This window comes from Hakea prostrata, chromosome 8, assembly GCF_041222555.1.
Source record: "Hakea prostrata isolate BN-2017 chromosome 8, UWA_Hpros_2, whole genome shotgun sequence".
In the NCBI taxonomy this organism is placed as follows: Eukaryota; Viridiplantae; Streptophyta; class Magnoliopsida; order Proteales; family Proteaceae; genus Hakea; species Hakea prostrata.
In genome coordinates this window covers 10,961,603-10,983,580 of record NC_142607.1, presented here as the reverse complement: position 1 = coordinate 10,983,580, position 21,978 = coordinate 10,961,603, and the positions used below count along the sequence as shown (strand labels likewise).

Here is a 21,978-nt window from a genome sequence, read left to right as displayed (position 1 = left end):
CCAAATATAAATGAAGTTTAAAACCAAAAAAAAAAAAGAGAGAAGCTATATATGTCCAAACTCTTTTTCTATTAGTGAGTTACAGAACTGGCACGCTAAGAATGAAAAAAATGAGTTACTTTCACATCAACACAACTGATATCAGACAACAGTTACCTCACGACTTGTCTTCAACTCAATATAGAATCTCCTTCCATCATCAGTGGAATCACAGCAATCCATCTCAGCACCCATAATAATACGATGAGCTCCTAGTTTAGTTTTGATCACAGAACAGAACTCAACATTTGCATCTACACCATTTATCCCCTCGCCATCAGATCTTCTGGAATCTTCCGTTGCAAGATTTTCGAAACAATAGCCCCAATAGCATCTAATTCAACATCAAATTATAAGAAGGTAATTATGGATGACATACTTTTAAGTAAATAAGTTAAAGAAAGAAGCTACAGACATATAGGTGAAGTTGGTCAGGTCCGTCAGGAAGGAAAAAGAACTACAATATAAGCACAATACTGAATCAGCATAAAGCTGTGGATCAGAGCGACAGAAATTAAGAGGCATAGATTGCACAGTCAAATATTGAATCAAGATAAAGCTGTAGATCAGAGTGACAGATATTAAGGGCAGGTTGTGTAGCCTCATGTCTGATCAGGTAAGCCAGTTTATCACTCACAATGCGTAAGTTGTCCTAAATATTTAATCACCCCCCTAGAGATCTCTCTGCACATCGTGTGATGTGCAGCAGAGGGAATTATAATTCTATTTTTACTTTTTTACTTTTCTTTTTGCTTGGGGGGAGCGTGTATAGAATTATGTCACCACCAACTTACCACATGACCAACATGGATCCAAAACCCATCTCATTGATCAAATTTCAGCCTGAAATTAGGAGAAGTAAGTTGAAAGTGAGGATGTTTTGTGGATACTATTTCACATTAATAATAAAATATAATATAATAATATGTTCGTAATTTTGTTCCACGACTCGTTTTTGGGTACTTCCTGAGTTCTGACATTTTTCTTTGCAGATGGCTGTTAGATCAGTCAACCTGGCATACACTCACCCGCCTGGCCAGACTGATAGCGATCTGGTAACAATTAAATGTTATCATGCTCTCAACAGGATAAATAAAAACCTCCAAAGAAAGCTTAAGATCATACGGTTTACATCTCTCAGGTGAATGGTGGGTGACGTGGGTCTTTTAATTTAATACATGAGCCAAGTGTGACATATTAGCACCATCTGATACGCTTTCAAGTACTGGTATTGACCTGAAGGCATACATTAGATAAGGTGTCTGGGAAACTGTAACTAGAAAGAAGCAAAAATTTAAGCGAAACCAATTCCCGACACCAAATGTGATATGCACTTTGCATGCAAATGACAAAGCCCACAACCGAATAGGTGCCACGTTGCTCAAAACAACAATCAGTATGTCAAGACGATTTGAAGGATTTGTTTTAATGGTCACCATAATGCTTAGAACAATTGAAAGCTGGAGATTGATCTGCACATAAGAAACCTCGTCAAGCAGAACATATTATGGTAGATCCTGTTCATAGATTACAGAGACATTTTGGTAGTAGGGATCGGATTTACAGACTTCCAAATGAATGACCATTGCCAAGTAACCCGGGGGGAGTACGTGTGGGTGAAAGGAGAGAGTTATTGCCTTATTGGTGGGCATACTTTCGCTTCCTTAAATAACCTACAACAATCAAGCAACCAACCAGCAGGGTGCACACTAGGGCCGAAACTAGGCTTTAGGGTTCAACTCAAACGCAAAGTTTATATCAAGAACAGGAGCTGAAATAGGCAAGTACAGACCTAGATTAGCTAAGCCATGTCCTCAAACAAGGGTTGATTAGACCAACCAGGTCACAAGTATCCAACAGGTGATGAAATTAAGAATTATGAAGATATGTATAAATACCAAACAAGCCAGTGGAATGGAACCAAACTTGGATGGAATGGTGCTTGTATGGAGGACTGCTGAAAATTTTGACACAATTCTGATGGTGGAGCTGTGAGATAGGGAGAAATACAAGTTCAAAGGTAAAGCCCCACAGGCCAAACCAGCATTCAGTTGAGGCTTAGCCTCAATTGGCTGGAGGTCCAATGCAGGGGGTCTGGTGCTCAAAACTGAGCAATTTCTCTTGCTGTTAATTTATATCTGTTTTCTTCTGTAGTTTCTAACTTAAAATTTTAAATCGAACATAAATATATTTATTGTTTCGCTTTGATATCAATTCAAGAATCAGTATCAGAAAATCATATCAGAGATCAGTTTACAAACAAAACTGAGGGGAAAAATAGTTCCAGAAACGGTATCAAAATCTTTAATTGGGGAAGGGCGTCCAATCCGGACAAACTGTATCAGTATCAGTATAAATGGTGAAGAATTCTGGATCCGACCTGTTCCTCATAGTCTCCCTTTTATCAAAAACAGCCAAGTAGACGTAACGATATCCATCAAAAACAACCATAGCTCTCAAATCTGGTTGCACAGTTAGGGGTGGAAAGTTTCCATAGCAAAATTGCACCAAGTCTTGTTCAGACTTAGATTTTTCTCACGACATTATGGTAACTTTATGAAAATTCAAAATCATTTCTAACCATTTCTCGTGCTCATTTCAGGCTGAAATTTGACCAGTGAAACAAATGCAGGCTCATCCATCCCATGAATCCAAACACAACCATCAATATATTCCACGTGGCAAGTCTAGATGCCACTAAGCCCAGACGGCCTTCAGGTTTTCCTCAGAGAATAATAATTATGGCATCAAACCCAACATGGTCAAATTTTGAGTTTTAACAGGCCAACTCAAAGTTTTCATAGCACTATGAAAACCAAACACTGCTTCAGGCATTTATAATAGTTTTAAGATGGCCTTTATGACTACACCACACCAATGAGTTCAATTCTAAAGAGGACTATAAAAGGGTAAACCTGGTGCCGAAGGCTTCCACACAAGCAGAGAAAACACTACCACCACAAGACCCTGTTTGTTCTGCTTAAATAATAGAATTTATATTTTCCAAGCAAGACGATACAAATTGGATGATACCGTCAATGATACTTTGTGGCCCTTCTGGAAGTTCGTGCATATCAAGGTAAACCACATCATTTCTGGCATCAAGCCAGCATGGTCATTTTTCACTTTATAAGAACAAGAAGGCCAATGTAAAATTTTCAGAACACTCTGAAAACCCGGCACTGCTTTGGGCATGTAAAACAGTTTTTTGGTTGGTCTTTGTGATTAAGTCAGGCCAATCAGTTCAATACTTCAATACTTAAAGAGGACCAAATATAGACACAGGAAAAGCTCTCCAAGCTCCAACTATGCCTAACCTGTTAATAATAGCCATTAAAAAGTAAAAACCACTATATATGAAATGAGTGATACCTTCGACGATCTAGTTCACTTTGTGGCCTTTCTGGAAGTTTGTGCACATCAAGGTAAACTACATGATTTCTCTTGTGCACCCCCATTTCCCATGGCTCATGCCTATTATAAGCAGTAGCCAATATCTGCAAAAATAATAAAATATGCACATACAATACTGAATCAGTAATCAAGATAATACTCTCAATACATCAAGAGATACAGTTGGAGAACTGCACAGAAATTTTTTGCATTCAATCAAATGGAAAATAAATTACAATGAGGTTAATATCAGAAGGGGGGACATTAAACGAAAAGGTTGATAATTACCTTATTAAGATTGTTGCGAAAAGTCTGCAAAACAGAGACAAAGAAAGCATCTATTAGAAACTCAACTAAATGCCTCTCCAACACATGCAGCAAGACTAATAAGATGCTTACCACAAAATGAATATTTTGGAGCGGGATCCTTTTGTCTCTGATGCAATCAAGTAGGTCACCAAACCCTTGGCAGGGCAATTCTGATTAAGAAGAACAGAGTTTCCTGCATAAATTAGACTCAAGCCCAAAACCCCTTGAGTAAAAAAGTTGACCATAAATGTCTTTCTGGCCACTTTCCTCCAAAAGCTACTTTTTGTTTGGCATACCTTTTTTATCAATAAAAGATTCAAACCCTTGATTCAAGTCAGCTCCAACGTCTTCTGTGATAAGACGCTTAAAAAGTCTCTAACAATGTCAATACCAAAGTCTGAGTTAGATATGTTAAGCATCAGCATGCAGGGCAATAAATAAGAAAGTTCGTTGCCTACAGGACCACGGAGGACTTACAAGGCTGCAGTCATCAAAGGAAACATCCCCACCTTCGTTGCGGCTATAACAAGCAACTTCGCAGGGCTATTGGATAAACACAAAATCACAACAAATTTTCAGAACGCAAGGAAATAAATTTAAGATAGTACAAGAAGCTATACTTTAGAGAGAGAGAGAGAATAAAAATAAAAAGTAAGCAAGAAAGAAATGAGGATAGTCTATTCCCATCTCACAAATACATAATGCCCTAATATAGGACCTGAAGTTCAATGGGTTCTAAGAGTTGAACAATGCCAAAAAAGGAGAAAGGAAGAAAAGTGAAACAGTGATCAGATACTAAAATATCAAACGATGGATTCATCCATAGAAAAAAATTCGAGGGAAACTCCGACCAGGTGAAAATGAAAAACTTAGGTGGAAACTAGGGAAATTTTGAAGAAACTTAGGACTTTTCGTGCAAGTTTCGACAAATTTTAGGGAGTATTTTAGGGTGGGACTTTGCATTCAAGCTAATTAGAGTATAAAGAACACATTGGCACATGCATTTTGCTAAAAAAAATCAATGTAGATACATCATTCACTGTACATAACATCAATGAAAAGTTGTCGAGAAATACACCATAAACATAACTACTCAAGTACATAACATTCAATATATAACTTCTAAGTTCAAAACATCAAATACAAAGTAACTGACAATGAAAGGGAAGTACAACCCGGTGCCAAAAGGAGTGCCTCGATAGATCCATCCTGCGAGCTGAGTAGTACTGTGTCTGTAAGACAGTAACATCCTCTCTTTTGACCAACGAACATAGACATCCCATGACATGTTATGCCTATGGTTGTCAAGGTAATCCACAATTGCAACTCTAGAAGTCTAGTCATCAACATGCCTAAGATAACCAGTCTAAGGGAATACACAATTTGGATAGAGAAGTCCTGATGGAGGGGGTATTGGTCGTGGTATTTGGGAAAACATGAAAGAAACAAAAAAAATCAAAATTTTGAAAAAACTACGAAACTTGCAGGAAAAAGTCTCCAAATTTCCCTCAAATTTTTTTTCTCATAAGCCAGCTGAACCTAGATCAGGTTTCTACCCAATTTCTACCCAACCTCAAAATTTCGAGGTTTCGATCCACTTTTGACAGTATCAATTGAAACTTGGGACTTTTTCGGTCCACAAAAATTTTGTTTCGAGGTTTCAAAAATTATAAATTTCGACAGTTTCGACCGAATTTTGTGCGATGGATCCATCAAAAGTTTATTATTAAATTCTTTTAAAACCCCAAAACAGAAAGTTCAATTGACAACAATTAATCCAATCATTGTGTTCAGCAAATTGGTTTTTTGTTTTCTGCCTCTAGTCTACCAGTCAAGATTTTATTATCCACTGGTAGTGCACCTTGGTGGTAAAAGATGAGAAACTCAAATTGTCATGTTTCTTTCACTAGAAAAGTGATGCGGTCCAGTAACCAAATTATGAGCCGCTAAGGACCCACTCTGATGATGAACAACTCAGTTAACAGTGGTACTAGCAATTTCTTCAATATACAGGAACCATGGTAATGCAGAATTGAAGACATATTTAAGAAAGAAGAAGCCCATTGGGTTAGGCCCATCGAAGGTCTAAAGCTATCACCCAAATCAGCCCATGAATTTCATGGGCTAAGGCTGTTTTAGTGGGTTAAAGTTAGCCCACATATTCATGATCTAGACCTAAGCCCAAGTCTAGTTCTTGAAAAGTCAATAAAAGGGGTTGTGGTTTGAAAATAAAATAACTCATTGTCAAAGGAGTTTTCCTTTGTCAAAGAGTTAGGTAGTAGTTGAGTTATTAATAGGTAGGTGGTGTTAGCTAGTGGTTGGATGTTACCAGTAATGTTTATGTATCTTTAGAGTGCTATATAAAGAGACTTATGTAAAAGGTGAAGACACAACTCATGAATTGAAATCAAATTGATTTGTTAGCATTCCTTCTCTATAGAGACTCCTAGTGTTTGATCAAGGTAGGTTGGCGTTCGATCTAACCGATCCACCTTGCAGTGTGAAGCCCGGGTGTTACATTTTTATTCTCAATTCTCTCATACTGTCCTTTCAATTTCTTCATTATAGTTCTGCCCCTATTTTGAGCCCTTATTGTTATGCTATTATCCTTATAATACCATTCTAGTTTCAGCCCTCTTTCACATCTAAATTCTATTTCATCTTAAGCCTATCAAACTTGAACTTGATTCCCTATGAAAGGTCTTGTTTGGTTACTGTTTTGATCAATCAAATACAGTACTACATTACATGGGTACCATTGGGCAAGCTACACAAGATAAAGGCAGAAATTATAATAAAGTAAGACAAATCAGGAAATATTGAGAAGTAAAGGAATAAAATAGATTAACACTTAAGAAATACATGATTTCCCCACCGGCTTGTCAATCTTCAGGCCTTATCTAGATTTGTTTCCCTCTGTGCCCTCGCCCAATGACCTCCCCCCCTCCCTTAGGCTGCGTTTGTTTGCAAAGGTGGGGTGGGAAGAAAAAAACATGTGGGCCCCATGTGTAATGGGGTGAGGGAGAAGGAAAGGAAAGGAAAGGGTTTTGTGGAAAAGTGACAATGGTGGGTCCCACTTTTTACTTTTCCAAACTTTTCCACAAAATCCAACCAAATTTGTGGGGTTTTATAATGGCTTGGGGTGGGAAAGTTGGGCTGCCACATCACCAGACAAGTTTCCTTGATTCAAGGAAGCTTGTCTCACTTTCCCACCCCAAGCAACCAAACAATTTGCAATTTTGGGATTTAAGGGAAAAGTAAGAAATTTACAGTTTTTTCAAGAATTTTCCCACCCCACTTTTATTCCAGCAAACAAATGCAGCCTTAATGTTTTCTGCCAATGCATTTCCAGCATCCCTTGTTATTCAAAAATAATCCCTATATTGCTTATTCCTTCCTTTGTGCAAGTATTCAACCTTTGAGTACGAAATTAGAGGTCCTGGATCTTGGATCCTCATTAGAGTGTTTTGCCATGTATGGCTTTGGTTTGCAAGTACACACCCCCCCCCCCCCCCCCAAACCCCTAGTCTTTGTTTTAGGAAACGATGGGTCTTCTTTCTTTCTTATACTAGACCTGGCCCTATCTTGGTGGAAGGCATGGCCTAGTATTTGTCCATTGTTGTACTATTTGTTTGTCTCTCCCCTCCCCCTTTTTCTTTTTCTTCTTTCCTCTCCTCTTGGTAATGGAATTACTTACAAATCCCCCAAAAAAGTGCCTTCATACAATAAAACAGAAGGGAAATAAAAAAAAAAAAAAAAAAAAAAACACACACACACACACATACACTAATGATGAGTCTATCTGAGTTTTAGGAAGTATATCCCACACGTTTGAACAAATCAACATGAAATTTTGGAACAAGGTTCCAAACGCTTCTATATTGGACCCAAGAAGAACCCAAAAGAGTTTTTTATACAGCACCCACTATTTTTTAGGTGAAACTAGTGACCAGTCACTATTATCTCCAAAATTACATGGCACCCACATGAATAATTACAAGTTATCCACAGTTAAATTTTGTTGTTAAATGGAGGTAAAATTACCTAAATGCCCATACCCTTATTTAAATAATTTAAAATCTCAATTTAAAATTACCCAAATGCCCTTTGGGCAGAGAAATGACAATAATGCCCCCAGTTTAATACCCTCCCATACACAACCCTTAGGTGGGCATTTCTACCTACACCCCCACCCCCCGCCAGCAACCAACTGCCCCCACCTTGCCCTACTGGCGACCACCCCTCCCCCATCTTTCAATTTTGAACTCTGCAATTTCTTTTTCTTTTTTTTTTTTTTGAAAGGGGGGTAACCTAAGGGTGTCAATACGGTACCGAAACCGTTTAACCATACCATACCGTACCGTTTAAAACTGCACCGTACAATTCAAATTCGGTACGGTATGTACCGAAACCGTTTTCTGGAGTTTGGAACAGTACGGTTTCAGTTTTAGACGGCATACCGTCAATATATACCGTACCGAATTACCAAATACCGTTTACAAACCGTTTTTAAGGTTAGTTTTGTAATTTTAGTTTAACCTTTAAACCCTAGTAGGTGATTAACCAAGGTGTACATCAATTATTTGTTTCCCCACCAAACAGGTTACCTACTTTCCTAATAACCATTAACCTCCCAGCAGCAAGAGCCAAGAAAGCATAGCGTTTCATTTGTATTTGCAATTTTCCAAGCATTTCAAGTATGAAATTTACATGGGTGTTTCGTTATATTGGAAGCCTAAAAGATGTTGTCTTGTATGGGAGAGAACAAACAAACATGTAGGCAAGTTTGAATTCCAGAATAGCTAATGTTGTCTCCATTTTTTGTCTCATCCATGTCCTTCAGGCTGTCTTAAGGGTATGTTTCCCCTGGCTGTTATTTGGCTTAATCAATCTCTTCTCTTTCTCATCTATAATTCTTACCTGTGTTCTTCTCATGTGCTCTCAACTGGGTGAACAGGTCGTGTCTGAGTATGCCAATGAGAGGCCAATTATCTTCTCAAGCTTCCAACCCGACGCAGCAAGGTTCATTAGTAAAGTGATATGATTTTATACCGAATTCATACCGTACCATATACCAAACCGTTCCGTTTTTGTCGTACCGATTTCATACCAAAACCGTATTGAACCATTTTTAAAATACCATTTATATACCGTACCAAATTTATATGGTATGGTACGGTTTTGGTTAGACGGTTTGAAATGTGGTACCGTACCGTACCGAATTACCAATATTGTATCATATTGACACCTTAGGGTAACCTACACTACTCCCACCAAACCTTGTATAAGAACAAGAAGAACTCCTACCTCCATCACTGCTCTTCTCCGTCCATTGCAAAACACTGGAACATGACGAAGACAGAGATATCGCGGATGGCGACAACAACAAGCTTTTCCTCATGAATCTCTTCTCAGAGTCAAATCATTTATTGAGTTCTCAAAGGAGAAGATGAACAGCAATGAAAAGGGGAACCCAGAGAAGAACCAAATTTCTACTCGTTCTTCCAATTGGAGCTCGGTCAACTAAATTTCCATAATTGGATGGATTCGTCGTTTGATGAAATTCACATTAAATAGGTAATCGTAGTTATCTTGAAACCAAGCTTTGTGTACTGCAACAGCCCTTGGAATCTCTTCCTTTAGCCACTTTCTCTTCCACCTCTTGATTCGCCATGAAACACAACCCAAAGTTCGAACAAGCAAACCCCAAAGAAACCTGAGGAAAGAAACTTTGCTTGTTTGTACCATATCCAACGTTTATATCGAAGCTATCAAACCCTAACGGAGATTGCTCAGTAGGAATCAAAACAGGACCAATGCATTGCATCTTGCCTCTGCTTTTGTCACTAGAATATTTAATTGGCTTTAGGGATTTTCAGGTTCAGACTTCAAAAATAAAGACAATGGAAGTTTAAATTTTGTAATTCGCTCTATCCTTCTCCCTTAATTTATAAATTTATCTCCAAGTGACGAAAGAATGGTTTTTGTTTTATAGTCATTTCAGGCCAAACCCCATCATTCCCTACCTGAAATACAAACACTCCATGCCCACTGGACCCTGCAACCCAATTAAACACATCCCAATAAAACTCCACTCCTGATTCACCCACTGCAATTTGCTCATTCCCTCTGAATTTCCACGCCAATCTCTTCACCATCAAACCCACCTCACCGTCCAGCTTCAGCCTCAACATTCCTGTTACGTTCGATCCCAAATTGGCGTTTCGATCAAGAGATCTGAGTTGTGGTCACGAAAATCCTGCGCCCAAAGACATGTGCACGACGGGATTGTATTGTGGGCTCGACAAATGGAGAGATTTTGGTACCTCCAGTAATCCATCATAGCGCGTTGTTTTCTAGATCACCGAGGAAGAACTCGATATGGGTCTCTCAAACGATGGCAATGTAGAATAAAGACACGGGCTCAGCCAAGTTCCGGTTAAAATTATCTTTACTGAAATCACAATAGAGCTCGACTCGGTGGTGATGGTAGGTTAGAGAGATGGATTTTGAAACAGGTTGGTTTCGAAAGAAGGAGAAGGTTGATTGGCTATGGTTTCGATTAGAGAGAGAGAAAGAGAGCCACATCGATTTTGAAAGAAGGAGAAGGTTGATCGGCTATCGTTTCGATGTGTGTGTGTGTGTGTGAGAGAGAGAGCTATGGGTGAAGGGATTAGGTAGGATCATTTTAAATGAGTTAAATGGGGTAAGGGAATTTACATAATTTTACCCCCATTTAACAGCAAATTTTAATTGTGGGTAAATTGTAATTATCCATGTGGGTGCCATGTAATTTTGGAGATAATAGTGGGTGGTCAATAGTTTCAACCAAAAATAGTGGGTGCCGTGTAAAAAACTCATCAGAAAAAAATGTTATTTGAAGTCTGAAGGTAAACGCAAGATAGAAAGATGCTCTTATTGCTATTCCATCTATTTGTGCATCAAATTTGACGATCCAGATCTATAATGAGGAAATTATAGTAGCTCATCATTTTATGGGCTTTAACATATCCAGTCAGAAGAGCTTAGGTAACAATTTAGAAGTGACTCTTGACGGGAGAATCCAGGCTATTCAGGAAGAGATGCAGGTGATAAACTTAGAACCAGTCCGGTTGCAGGTCATGGTTCTTGTTAAGTATGTAGAGTTAGTGTCATGGTTTATTATATACCATGGGCTCTTTGTATTCGTTAAGCTATTATTATTAATCAGTAATAGTAAGTTTTGGGTAATTTTAATCACACCCTGTTGAGTTGTACTTGTAAGAGTTATAATAATAGTAAAATAGTAACCCACAACTGGATAACCAGAATAACATGGTAGGTACTTTTATTACATCCTCTTGAGTTGTACTTGCAATAGTTATGAATGGATGGCAGTAATCCACAATGGGATCCAGAATAACATGGTGAGGAACACAGCAACAGAGTAGAAAAAGTATTGGAAGAAATGAAGTATATAAAAAGAGTAAAGGGAGGCATCTGGAAGAGATGAATTCAGATCAGATTTGACTTTTGAGTGCAGGAGCAAAAAAAGAGGAGAACAGGGCACAACTCCACAGTCGTAAGAGGTATACCGAGCTCAAGTATCAATTATTCTGATATATCCAACAATTGGGACTTTGTCTGAAAAAAAACTAAATGATTCTCTATCTAATCTGAAAATAGAAACTGAAGTCCGGAGGAAAATATTTCGAAACATAAAGTGAATAACCTTAGGTATCTATTTCCCGGATCTACAATAAAATCAAAACAAAAAGAGAGAAGAAAAGTGGGGGGAGGGGGATGACAGAAGTAATACTAACAAATAAGCATAACACCTACCTAACTCAGCACATAACACAATAAATAGAGAACAAGTTAAATTACCTCCTGAAATTCAATACGTTTCCTAGATAAAGTTTCTTCACTCTTTGTAAGCTTCATATCTGAAACAAAACGTTCATCACGATGCCCATTTGAATATTTCGAGCCAAAATAATTCTGCCTTTGATTATAAGGCCCAGGTCGAGGGAGGATGCCACGTCCCCTATCATTATGGTATCCAGACTGCCAGCGACCACGCCCAAAAGTCCCTCTAGCATGGCTGTTATTGTTTCGAATAGGAGGTAGCACTGCCATAGATTGAAATCATATAAGAATAAGAAATCATTCAGCCTTGTAAAACAAAACAAATGATACTAAGAACCTTCAATGCAAATGCATGCCAATAAAGTGGTTACGATGACATCAGAATGATAATTTCATGGAACAAACTTCCTCTCAAGCATCACTCAAAAACTCAGATTCTGGTCTCATATCAACATGCCCGAAACTGCCAGCATTTCACCGAAATATGACATTTTTTTTTTGGCCATTATGCTTTGGTTGGGCATTTCAGGGGCCAAATTATCATATTAAGCTCTAACTTCAGGAAAACCTTAGTTTAGCCTTAAGTAAATCTTTGTATTACCTTGTACAATATTGCCTATAAACATGATGTTTTAACACTAGAAGACTTCATGCAAGTAATAAATTAAATTATGTGACGTAATGAAGAAATGTAATGTTGATTAATATGAAATGTAACATAGATAGTCTCATAGAGACCCAAATCCTAACTCTCTAAAATACATGGTAAGCACGGCCAGGTGAAACATCCAAGGTCCGGCCAAATTTTCAACCCGGCTGACCCCAAAACAAGGATTTATAATACAAACCCTAAACCATATCTCCGAAATGAAAAATGAGGTCCAAATTTTTACAAGATAAGGTATATCCATAAACTTGCAGTTTTTTACTATGTTCTCTAGAGATCCAAGTCACATAAGACTTCTTATGAACCAACCCCAACCAACACCATAGTTCATTAATCCATCCTCAACCCTAGGAACAGTCATCACTGAAACATCATTCAGCTAGGAGATGAGACCATCTCTGAGACCAAATATGGACTGTTCACGTAGAAAGCGTGTCTTCTAGTCTTAATAAATGCACCTTGCACTGTATTAAGGATAAAAAGTCAGGCTCTTCATCACTTCAATGGTCGACTTTTTTGTTGTTCAAGTGACAACATTTTGATTCACAATAAGCATCCCAACGAACATATTCCTCAATTCAGGCAAGTCCACACTAATCTTAACAAGTATACCTTTATGCTACCCAAATTGGTGCTCCTTGGATGAATACTTTCAAACTTTATTACGATAAGGAAAGATCGAAGATGGACTTCCCTGCTCTGCGTGCAAGAGTTGCCATGAGTTCTTTCCTGAACTTGCACCTAAAGTGATTTCAAGTATCTACTGGAGGTGATGGCCTTCCCTGCTACCTCCGGCTCCCCCCCTAATCCCTCCGTGGATCCATTGTCCCCTTCCTTCTTCCCCAACCCATCCCCCTCCATCTCTCCTGCTAAGCCCTGGACTGCCCTTTTCTCCTCCTCATCCTCTAGCTCCTCCTTAAACGGTTGCAATCTCTCTTTCATCCCCACTGCTCCCTTATCGGCTACCCCTATTGCTCACTGCCCGCCTCTTGCTACCAAGGAGGGCATCCTTCTTTAGCAATCCGTCATTGTTGGTCAGTTCCTTGGCCCTCCTCCCCCAGCTGGTATCGTTAAAACCCCTCTTTCTAAGCAATGGAAAACTTTTGAATCTCTAGACTTCTTCATTCTTGACGCTGGTTTCTTCCTCTTCAATTTCCACTCCTTTGAATGCAAAGCCCGTGCACTTGAGGGTTCCCCTTGGTTCGTCGGTAAATCTTCTATTTTCCTCCGGCCTTGGTTCCCTTCAATGCCTCTCCACAAGGTAGACTTCAGCACCATTCCCCTATGGATAAATCTCCCTGGTCTCACTCTTGAATTTTGGAACATTGAGTGCCTCAGTCGCATCAGATCAGCCATCGAAAGACCTCTTCGCACTAATCATAAAACCTTGAATTTCAAAAGACTATCCTATGCGCGCATCTATGTCGAAGTATCTGCTGCTCACCCTCTACCTTCATCCATCTCCATCGTTGATGACAATGGCCTCAATTATAGTCAACTCATTGTCTATGACTGGGTGCCTTCCAGATGCTCCTCTTGTCGTAGATTTGGTCACGAGAATAACTTCTGCTCTTCCGCTACCTTGTTGCTCCCTCAACATCTCCAGTCAAAAGAATTTATGCCGATTCCAGATAGTCTCATCATTGACAACTTAGAAAAATGCTCCATTTCTATCCCTTGCATCCCTACTGCGAACGACCCTGAAGAGGCTGTCATCTTCATCGAAGCTTCTCAAATTATAGTTAACTCTGCTACTGCTGTCAGTTTAGAGGCTGTCGACACCACCACCGTCGCCGTTCCAGACCAAGCATGCACCGCTGAAGATCAAGACCCAGATAGAAGCTCCTTCGCCGCTGCGGCTCTCGACCTGGTTACAGCGTAACCACCTCTGATCCAGCTTCAGAAATATTACTACGAAAGCCCTCTGAAATTCTAGCTCTTTCATCTTCAGACTTAGCTCCCCAAATTCAATCTGTTCTTTCTTCATCAACAATTGCGCCTTTTGATTCTCGCTCGTCGCCAATAACTAGCACCTACAGGAGAAGCAAATCCAGATCAAAACCTACTCTAACAACGACAGCTCCTTGCACAGTTCCCCTGGCTGAAAAGTCATATGTGGATCTCTGCCACTCCACTGCTATTGAAGCCTAGAGCCCTGCTGTCGGTGCGTCTGCTTCCCCTGTTGAAGACTAGAGCCCTGCTGTCAAAGACCCTGCTCCTTCCTCAGATGCCGATAGCCCTCCTTCCAAAAACTGAACCCTACAAGAGCCATCTCCTCTCCCCTCTGCGTCTCGGGTTATGACTTTCCCCTTCCATGAAACCCTGATCGTTGCAACCCCTGTAACTCCTTCATCGCCTTCTCACCCTTCCATTTCGGTATTTGTTGTTCCACCGCAGCCTGCTCTCTCGAAGCCTTCTAATACTCCTCTCCCCTCCCCTAAAAATCTTAATTTACCCGTTTTGCCATCCCCTTCGTGCTCGATTTTGGGCCCCAAGGCCCATGGGCCTAATTCTTTCAATCCTAGTTACTGTCTTAAATCCTCCACCTCCCCTATTCGAAACCCTTTAGCCCACACCCCTAAAAGTGTTTGCTCTGCCTACTCTCAGGAGGGTGAACCAAACCCTGATAAGCCCGATTTGGATCCTCAGTTCTCCCCCCCCCCACGCTTGCCCTTGATTGCGCTAAGTGTAGGAGTAGCCGTCCTTCTAAAGGGCATAATCCTTTTGGAGACGACTTCTTGGTTGGGCCCAGGTCTTCCAAGAAAAGGAAGAACAAGAAAAAATCCTCAAAATAGTTTATTTAGCCTTGTTTGGCCCATTTTTCTTTGGGCCCTGCCCTTGTTGCTTTATTGGTGCTCTTTAAGTTTCGGTTCCTCTGCTGGGTTGTATGTGTGTCTTTGTTTTTAATTCAATTATTTATTCATCCAAAAAAAAGTTGGTGCTCCTTAGATTTTTCTTTTTTTAATTTTTTTGGTAAGAAGACAAACTTCATTCATTAAATTGGAAAGAAATACAGAAACACACCAAAAAAAGAAAGATAGATGCATGGAAACGCAAGGCTCGAACAAAATCATCCGAAGCTAAGGTATGGGTGAAGCCAATAAAACCTTAGAAATATAACTGTAAATACAACAGCAACCTATAAGCTCAAAAGATACGAAATCACATCCTCCATCACAAGCGCCCAAATAGGCAAAAACACACCACAAAGGCGGAGACTAACAAAACACGCCACATGGACAGAAAGAAAACACGCCATAGAGGCGAAGAGATAACATGCCAAAGGGGGCGGGTGCTCCTTAGATTTATAATTCTTCAAAAGGAGTGAAAGTGATCCTGGTAAATGGAGAGCATTCTGAAGTGGTCAGCCCCAAAGGCCATCACTGAGGTCAGAAGTTTTCATGGTTTGGCATGATGTAGATCAAAGCATGAAGAGAAGAGGAAAAGCACTGCTCACATAATTATTGTTCATATGAACAGTACCTGAATATTGTCCACATGAACAGTACACTGAGCGCTAGCTAGACAACTCGCTTTGAGGAAGATTTCTTAGTTTCTTTTCAGTGAATGACTACATTCTAATTTCTTTTGTTTCCAGATGTAGTTTTCTATTTTTATAGGTTACTTGTGTAAAAGTTATTTAAGTATTTGTTTTAAAAAGTCCTTGCTAGGCAAGTAGTTTCCTATTTGAGCACCTACTAGTTTAGGGCTCTTTGCTTTTGTTTGTAAGTTTCTAATTTTCAACCTTCAACTTCTGAAAAGACTGGCCAATCTATATAAAGGGGCTGTCAGTTGTAATATTCAATGGTTTTTAGTCAAGAAGTTGCAATTTGCTTGCTTGAGATCTGAGAGAATTTATTTAGACAGCGGAGATAGCCTACCCCTTTCTACACCCATCCTCTACCTTCTTTCTGTACTTGACATCCTCTATCTTCCTTCTATACCCGATCCCCAGTCTTCTCCCTTCCTATTTCTTTACCTATCTGCGACAAACCAAATCTTCTGATATTCTTGAACAATCAAGTAGGGCTACTGATTACCCACAGAAGTCACCCTCTGGAAATCCAAGATAACTGCTGCCATCCTGCCACAACCATTTATCAGAACATATTCAAAACCTGTTTGCGGCTCTGCTCTGAACCTATTGGTGTGATGCTTGAAACATTGTTAGATCACATAAATCCCTTCAGCAGACCAACTTCTGGAAGTGATTACCTTTTATTTGTATAATCAGCCTACATCTCTATATCTGACCCCAAAATAATACAAGGCTGTACTGAGGGCTCTTGTTATTTATAGTTTCCACTGAGTTGAGTGAGTTCCAGATTGCAGCATTGCTTCATATCTGGAAGCGGTAGCTATGTTGGTGCTATTTGTGATCCTGACTGCCCTTGACAGGTTCTTATCCAGCCTTACATTATGGCATCTGTCTACCGAAGATTTATTGTGAGCTTCACCTCAATCATAGTATCAATCACTGAATGCCTAAAGCAAAAGAGAGGCAAAGTCGAATGACACATGAGGCTTTTATTTTTGTAATAGGAAGATGACAGAGGCACCTGTCCTACAATAGTACAATTACTGGACTGAGTGAGTGTCTGAAGTTCTTATAGGTGCCTCACTCATTGGTCTGGTGGGGCAGTACTTATCCACAATCCCCGCCATCGTTTCTCCCTTTCTATACTTAGAAACTTAATTATGATAAGAAATCCTACTTGACTGATGATCCAGGGCTCAATGTTGTAATTCAATTGCTAGACAGAGAGTATCTTATTGGCAAAAAGAGCTAATCTTATATACTGATCATGCACCTTCACTCTCAAAGATCAGATAGCAATGCCTAGTGGAGATCAGACAGCAATGCCTAGTGGGCAGCTTACTTACCGGAATTCACTGTTACATTGAAGTACAGGAATGGCAAAGAGAATATCATAGCTAATGCATAGATTTGCAATTTGTTAACTCTTTACACATTCTCCAAACATGCAGTTAGTATTCATCAAATAAATGGAAGTATGTAGCTAAAAAAGATTATCCCAGATTCATCATAAGTTAAAGCAGGGCATATTCCATTCAAGATGGATAACTGTTCTTAGGAACTCTGTCATGTATCCCAAACTTCTGCAATTTGTTCCCTAAAGTCAACAATGAGCACACCTCTTTCCTTGATATGTTTTTCCCAATTTTTAGTATTTTTCTTTTCCTCCTTGAGCTCTTCAATAGCTAATATTATTTACTAGTTCACCTTCTAAGTCAGTCTGAGCTTGAGGCTGTTCCTAATTAGTAATTACCAGACTCTATCTCTTCTTCTTTGTCTTTTACTTCAAAGATGATAAACAATATCTCATTTAATCATTATCTAAGCTTTCATTCGAGTCTTCGTCTGAGGAGTTGCTTCTTTTGGAAACAAAGCTTTTTCTCTTAGTCTTTCCTTTAATAAGATATTTTATTCTCCTTCCCTGCAGCATTTCTTTTGTTCCTCATCATCACTATGAGTTTTGCTGAAGAGAAGGCAGTTGGCTGCAAAATGTCACACTCGTTCAGAATTTATGACAGTTTTCTCTCAAAATTTTCAGCTCCTTAATCACCAGCATTGTCCTCCTCCTCTGAATTTCCTTGATTCTTAGATCTTCCAAGCTTTGAAAATTGCTTCCTTCCACACTCTTCGCCTTACCCTTACCCTTGCCCTTGCCTATCCTCATCTCATAGGTAGAAAATGTATCATATACTTCATCTAGAGTAATTTTATGCGAGTCCTGGGCCTCCTCTATCGCTCATAAATCATAAGTCATAACTTTGCACCACTCTTGGTAGCATAGATATGAGGATTTTCTGATCAATAATTAAGTCACTCATATTCCACAACTGCATTGACTCAAATCATGTTATATTCAATATTTTCATCCTCTGTCATCTTGAAGCTCTAGAACTGAGCACTATGAATTTGAAGTTTGTCCTACTCGATCTGCGCATTCACTTGAAGCATACTTTTAACTTGTTCCGGACTTGCTCGCCTGTAGTGAGATACACAACATTTCCCAACTCACTGTTTTCCAACCAACTTTAAATGGCATCCAATGCATTGAGATTTTTTCACAATCCTTTTCCCAACTATACTTGTGAATGCTGTCTTGGAAAGAGTGTAACCATTAATGAGGAGCTCAAACACCATATGTCAAAGAGTCAAAGAAAGTTTGCATTCCCCCTACCCCTACCCCCCCCCCCAAAAAAAAAAAAAAAAAAATTGTGCCATCAAACATGGCTTGATGAAGAGCCTTCTCCCACTGCCAAAACTATTAATAGATCTCTTAGATGCAGCTAAAAGGGGCCATTTGAATCAGGTGCTCACACACCAATTGTTGAACTTGACTCCATAAAAGAAGCTAAGGTTGAATTAGATTATTTGAAAAATATTCCATATTTGCCAACCGATAACACTGCCAACTGTCTACTCAGACTCTGTCTCTTAAGTCTTGACAACATGTATTCACAACCATGAGACAAAGTACCCATCCTACAGAAAAGGCACTCCATATATCCATGTTACAACAACAACAACCAAAAAAAAAGAGAGAATACTACCAACTGCCCCTACCATGAATTTTACATGGTATTGCAATAAGCGACATTAATGGAGCAACCCCCTAAATGGGTTCATATATTTGCATGTTAATCTGCTTGACGATTCAGAAGTAATCCCTCCTAGTCTTTATAGCGCCCACTATAAGGTAGCACCATAGATCAAAACCTTGTCAAAATTCAAAATTTTAGATGTTTCAGAAAAAGGCCGAAACAAGATGCCATTTCAACATGAGAAAAATGCATTATTTCAAAATTTTGTAGACATTTCTGGCTGCAAACACTTGGAACATTGCTGTCTAAAAAAAACATTGTTCCTTCAAATTTTCGGTCATTTCGTTTTGGCGTTTTAGTCGTTCTGACATTTTACACCCAAAATGACCATCTTGCTTTGTAGGAAAAAATACAAAATTTCAGCAAATAATTACTTCTGGCTAAAATGACATTCTGAACCAAGATTTAATACTGTGTGCAGCACCCAGCCAAGCATCCACTTAACAGCCAGCTACAATGATGGAAAATAGAAATGGACTTCTAGACAATGCCCAAAATACAAACATAGTTGGTTCAAGACTTCTTTTCAAGCACCTAGTCCACCCAACACAAACACATGGTATTTAAACACATTACCCATCACCCAAAGACACAAGGAAGGACAGAATGTCACTGCCAACAATGACCACTCACAAAATGTTACCGACGATGACAACTCTTCAGTCATGCCTTTTGTCATTGTTCCAACGTTATATTCCCAACAGTTCAGTAACTTAAGAAGGTGAAGCTGTGGGGGTAGAGTGGTGATGCCCAACAATAGGACCATAAAAGGCAATATCTACTACTCATATCTTCTCCTCCTTATCCCCATTCTCTCTCAAGTTTTCTTCCCTATTATTCACCCCACCAGTAACCTTTCCACACTTTATAACTCCAACCATGAGCATTCCCCTAGGTGACAACCTTCTATCTTGTTATTTACTTGACTTCTGTCACTGCTGTCAAATCTCGTCATTTTATATTAGTCATTATTTCTTTACTGTTTTGAGGTCTGCTATCTACTGTCGAAAAGCAACCCAGTTTGAACTTCAGCCAAAAAATTCTAAGAAAGCTAACCATCTGTTGGGTGACAATCAATGTTACTCTTCTCCATCCACACTTCAATGGATACAAACCCTCTGTTCATCTCATGGTTAGAAAGTAATTTGCATCTGTATTCTCTGCTTAACAAATTTGCTTTTCATATACTTATTTCTGTCCTTGTCAGATTTTCATCATACAACCATTTAATCATTTGCATATGTTCTGGAGTCCTATTTAACTAAAATTTTCTTTTGTGCTCTGGTGCATCCACGGTTCTGTTTTCTATAGGTTCTGTTGGTGATGGTCTGTTCCAGTCTATCATGCCTTCTCACTTACTAAGCAGTGACTTCCCTAAAGCAGTGTTAACTAAATAAAGGTTCCCACTTTCAACTTCAATCTTGAGATATTATATAATCGAAAAGGAACAAGAATAAACTAAATAAACATTGGAGACATAAATCCGATAAGCAAATAGCCACGACAAACAATGTGAGGGGGGGAAACCGAACAAAGTATTCTCAACGTTAATAAACCCCTCTTAAAATCAATCCACCAATCCATCTAGATATCAAAATCAGCAAAACCCGTACGGTAATACTAACCCGGCACACGATAACGGCTTGTAGCTTGAGTTCTACAGTATTCTTCATTATCGGAACCAAAGAGATCTCTATCTTCTAAAGCACTTGGTTTCTCTGCTTCATCTCCATCGTCTTCTCCGTTCTCTCCATCGCTGCTACTAGCGCTGCCGCTTCCACTGCCACTACTACTTGTCTCTCCATGGCTGCCGTTTGAGGAAGAAGCAGATGAAGATGAAGACGAGGAAGAGGACTCTTCACTGCCTTCGTCGTCTTTAACGCGCTCTTCTTCTTCCTTCTCGGACTCTGCTTCACCAAATAAATCAGCATCTTGTTCTGAGAAATCCATTTGCGTGCTCAGGTAAGGAAATCTATGACACCAGACCAATATGATTCTATCAATCCCTGCAATAGAAACGCAGACATTTTATACACACTGATTTAACATAGATTCTGTGTCAATTCGTTCGATGGAGGACAGGAGATGACGATTCCTTTCTCCGCTACAACTCGTGGGTCTAAATCGACTCCACAGTAAAAGCTTGATTCGCAAAGGGCTGCACACATTCACTCAAACTTATGTGGGATTTTATTAGAAATAGTAAAGTTTTCGCACCCTTTTATGTACATTTCATTCTTATTCTATCAAACGGTCCTTTACTGTACATCAAAAAGGTGAATCCATGATTAGGGTTTTTACCCAAATATCCTAGCACATCCCCGTCATCTTTTTTGTTCATCCGGGCTAGCTTGTGCACATGTCAATTACATCAGATGGAGCTTTATCGTCCCTCTCCATTGAGAATTATGGATTTTACCACTCTAGCAACCCTGCATTGACCATTCCCATCATCCTAAAATATAAAATCTTCATCATGGTTGACCCCTCTTCCTCAAAATATATTAATGTCTATAGCAAATAAAAACTAAGACCCACATGCATTCCTAGTAATTCTCTCCATGAACCCAAATTGGAGGTCCACCACTAACTGGTGACCCTCTGTGGTATGTCTAATATTGCACATGTTGTTCATTCTCATATGGTACTCGACACCTCCTATGATGAGGTGGCCAATTTCACGAACACATGTCACTTGAATATGCGTAGTTATCATGCTTGCATGCTGACTTTGCAATTATAAGTGATTAGTATCCCAATCAAATTTTGACCTTATACGTGTATAGGGATCATGCCACACAAAATAATTGGTAGTCATTTATGTAATGGTTAGTCCCACACATAAGATTCGACTTTGAACTTGCAAAATTGTCCATTCCATATGCAAGGCTTGGCCATATATGTAGTGGTTGGTCACCTACAATAGGCTCAACTTGAAACACATGCAATGTGATACGTCTGTCCATGCATCATAGGGCTCCATAATTTGCAAATTATTACAACATCCACACAATTTGTAAGGCAAAGATGAAAGCTCTCTTAGACTTCACGTGTCACATTAGTTGAGACTCTTCAACTATCATGCATTT

The 21,978-nt window shown here is 39.3% G+C and overlaps 1 protein-coding gene across 1 annotated transcript in view; it reads right to left on the bottom strand.

The window, feature by feature from the left end:
* The window catches only part of LOC149006852 (glycine-rich protein), a 30,107-nt gene extending 9,046 nt beyond the window's left edge, over positions 1-21,061 (bottom strand). Inside the window, exons 1-8 of the mRNA XM_089164719.1 lie at positions 20,515-21,061; positions 11,608-11,852; positions 4,219-4,284; positions 4,038-4,116; positions 3,832-3,911; positions 3,721-3,744; positions 3,412-3,536; positions 157-373 (exon numbers count right to left, since the gene is read on the bottom strand). Of these exons, the coding sequence (XP_089020845.1) occupies positions 157-373; positions 3,412-3,536; positions 3,721-3,744; positions 3,832-3,911; positions 4,038-4,116; positions 4,219-4,284; positions 11,608-11,852; positions 20,515-20,839 (1,161 nt within the window). The 5' untranslated portion in view covers positions 20,840-21,061. The remainder of the gene's footprint in view (positions 1-156; positions 374-3,411; positions 3,537-3,720; positions 3,745-3,831; positions 3,912-4,037; positions 4,117-4,218; positions 4,285-11,607; positions 11,853-20,514) is intronic.
* Positions 21,062-21,978: the final 917 nt, after the last annotated feature.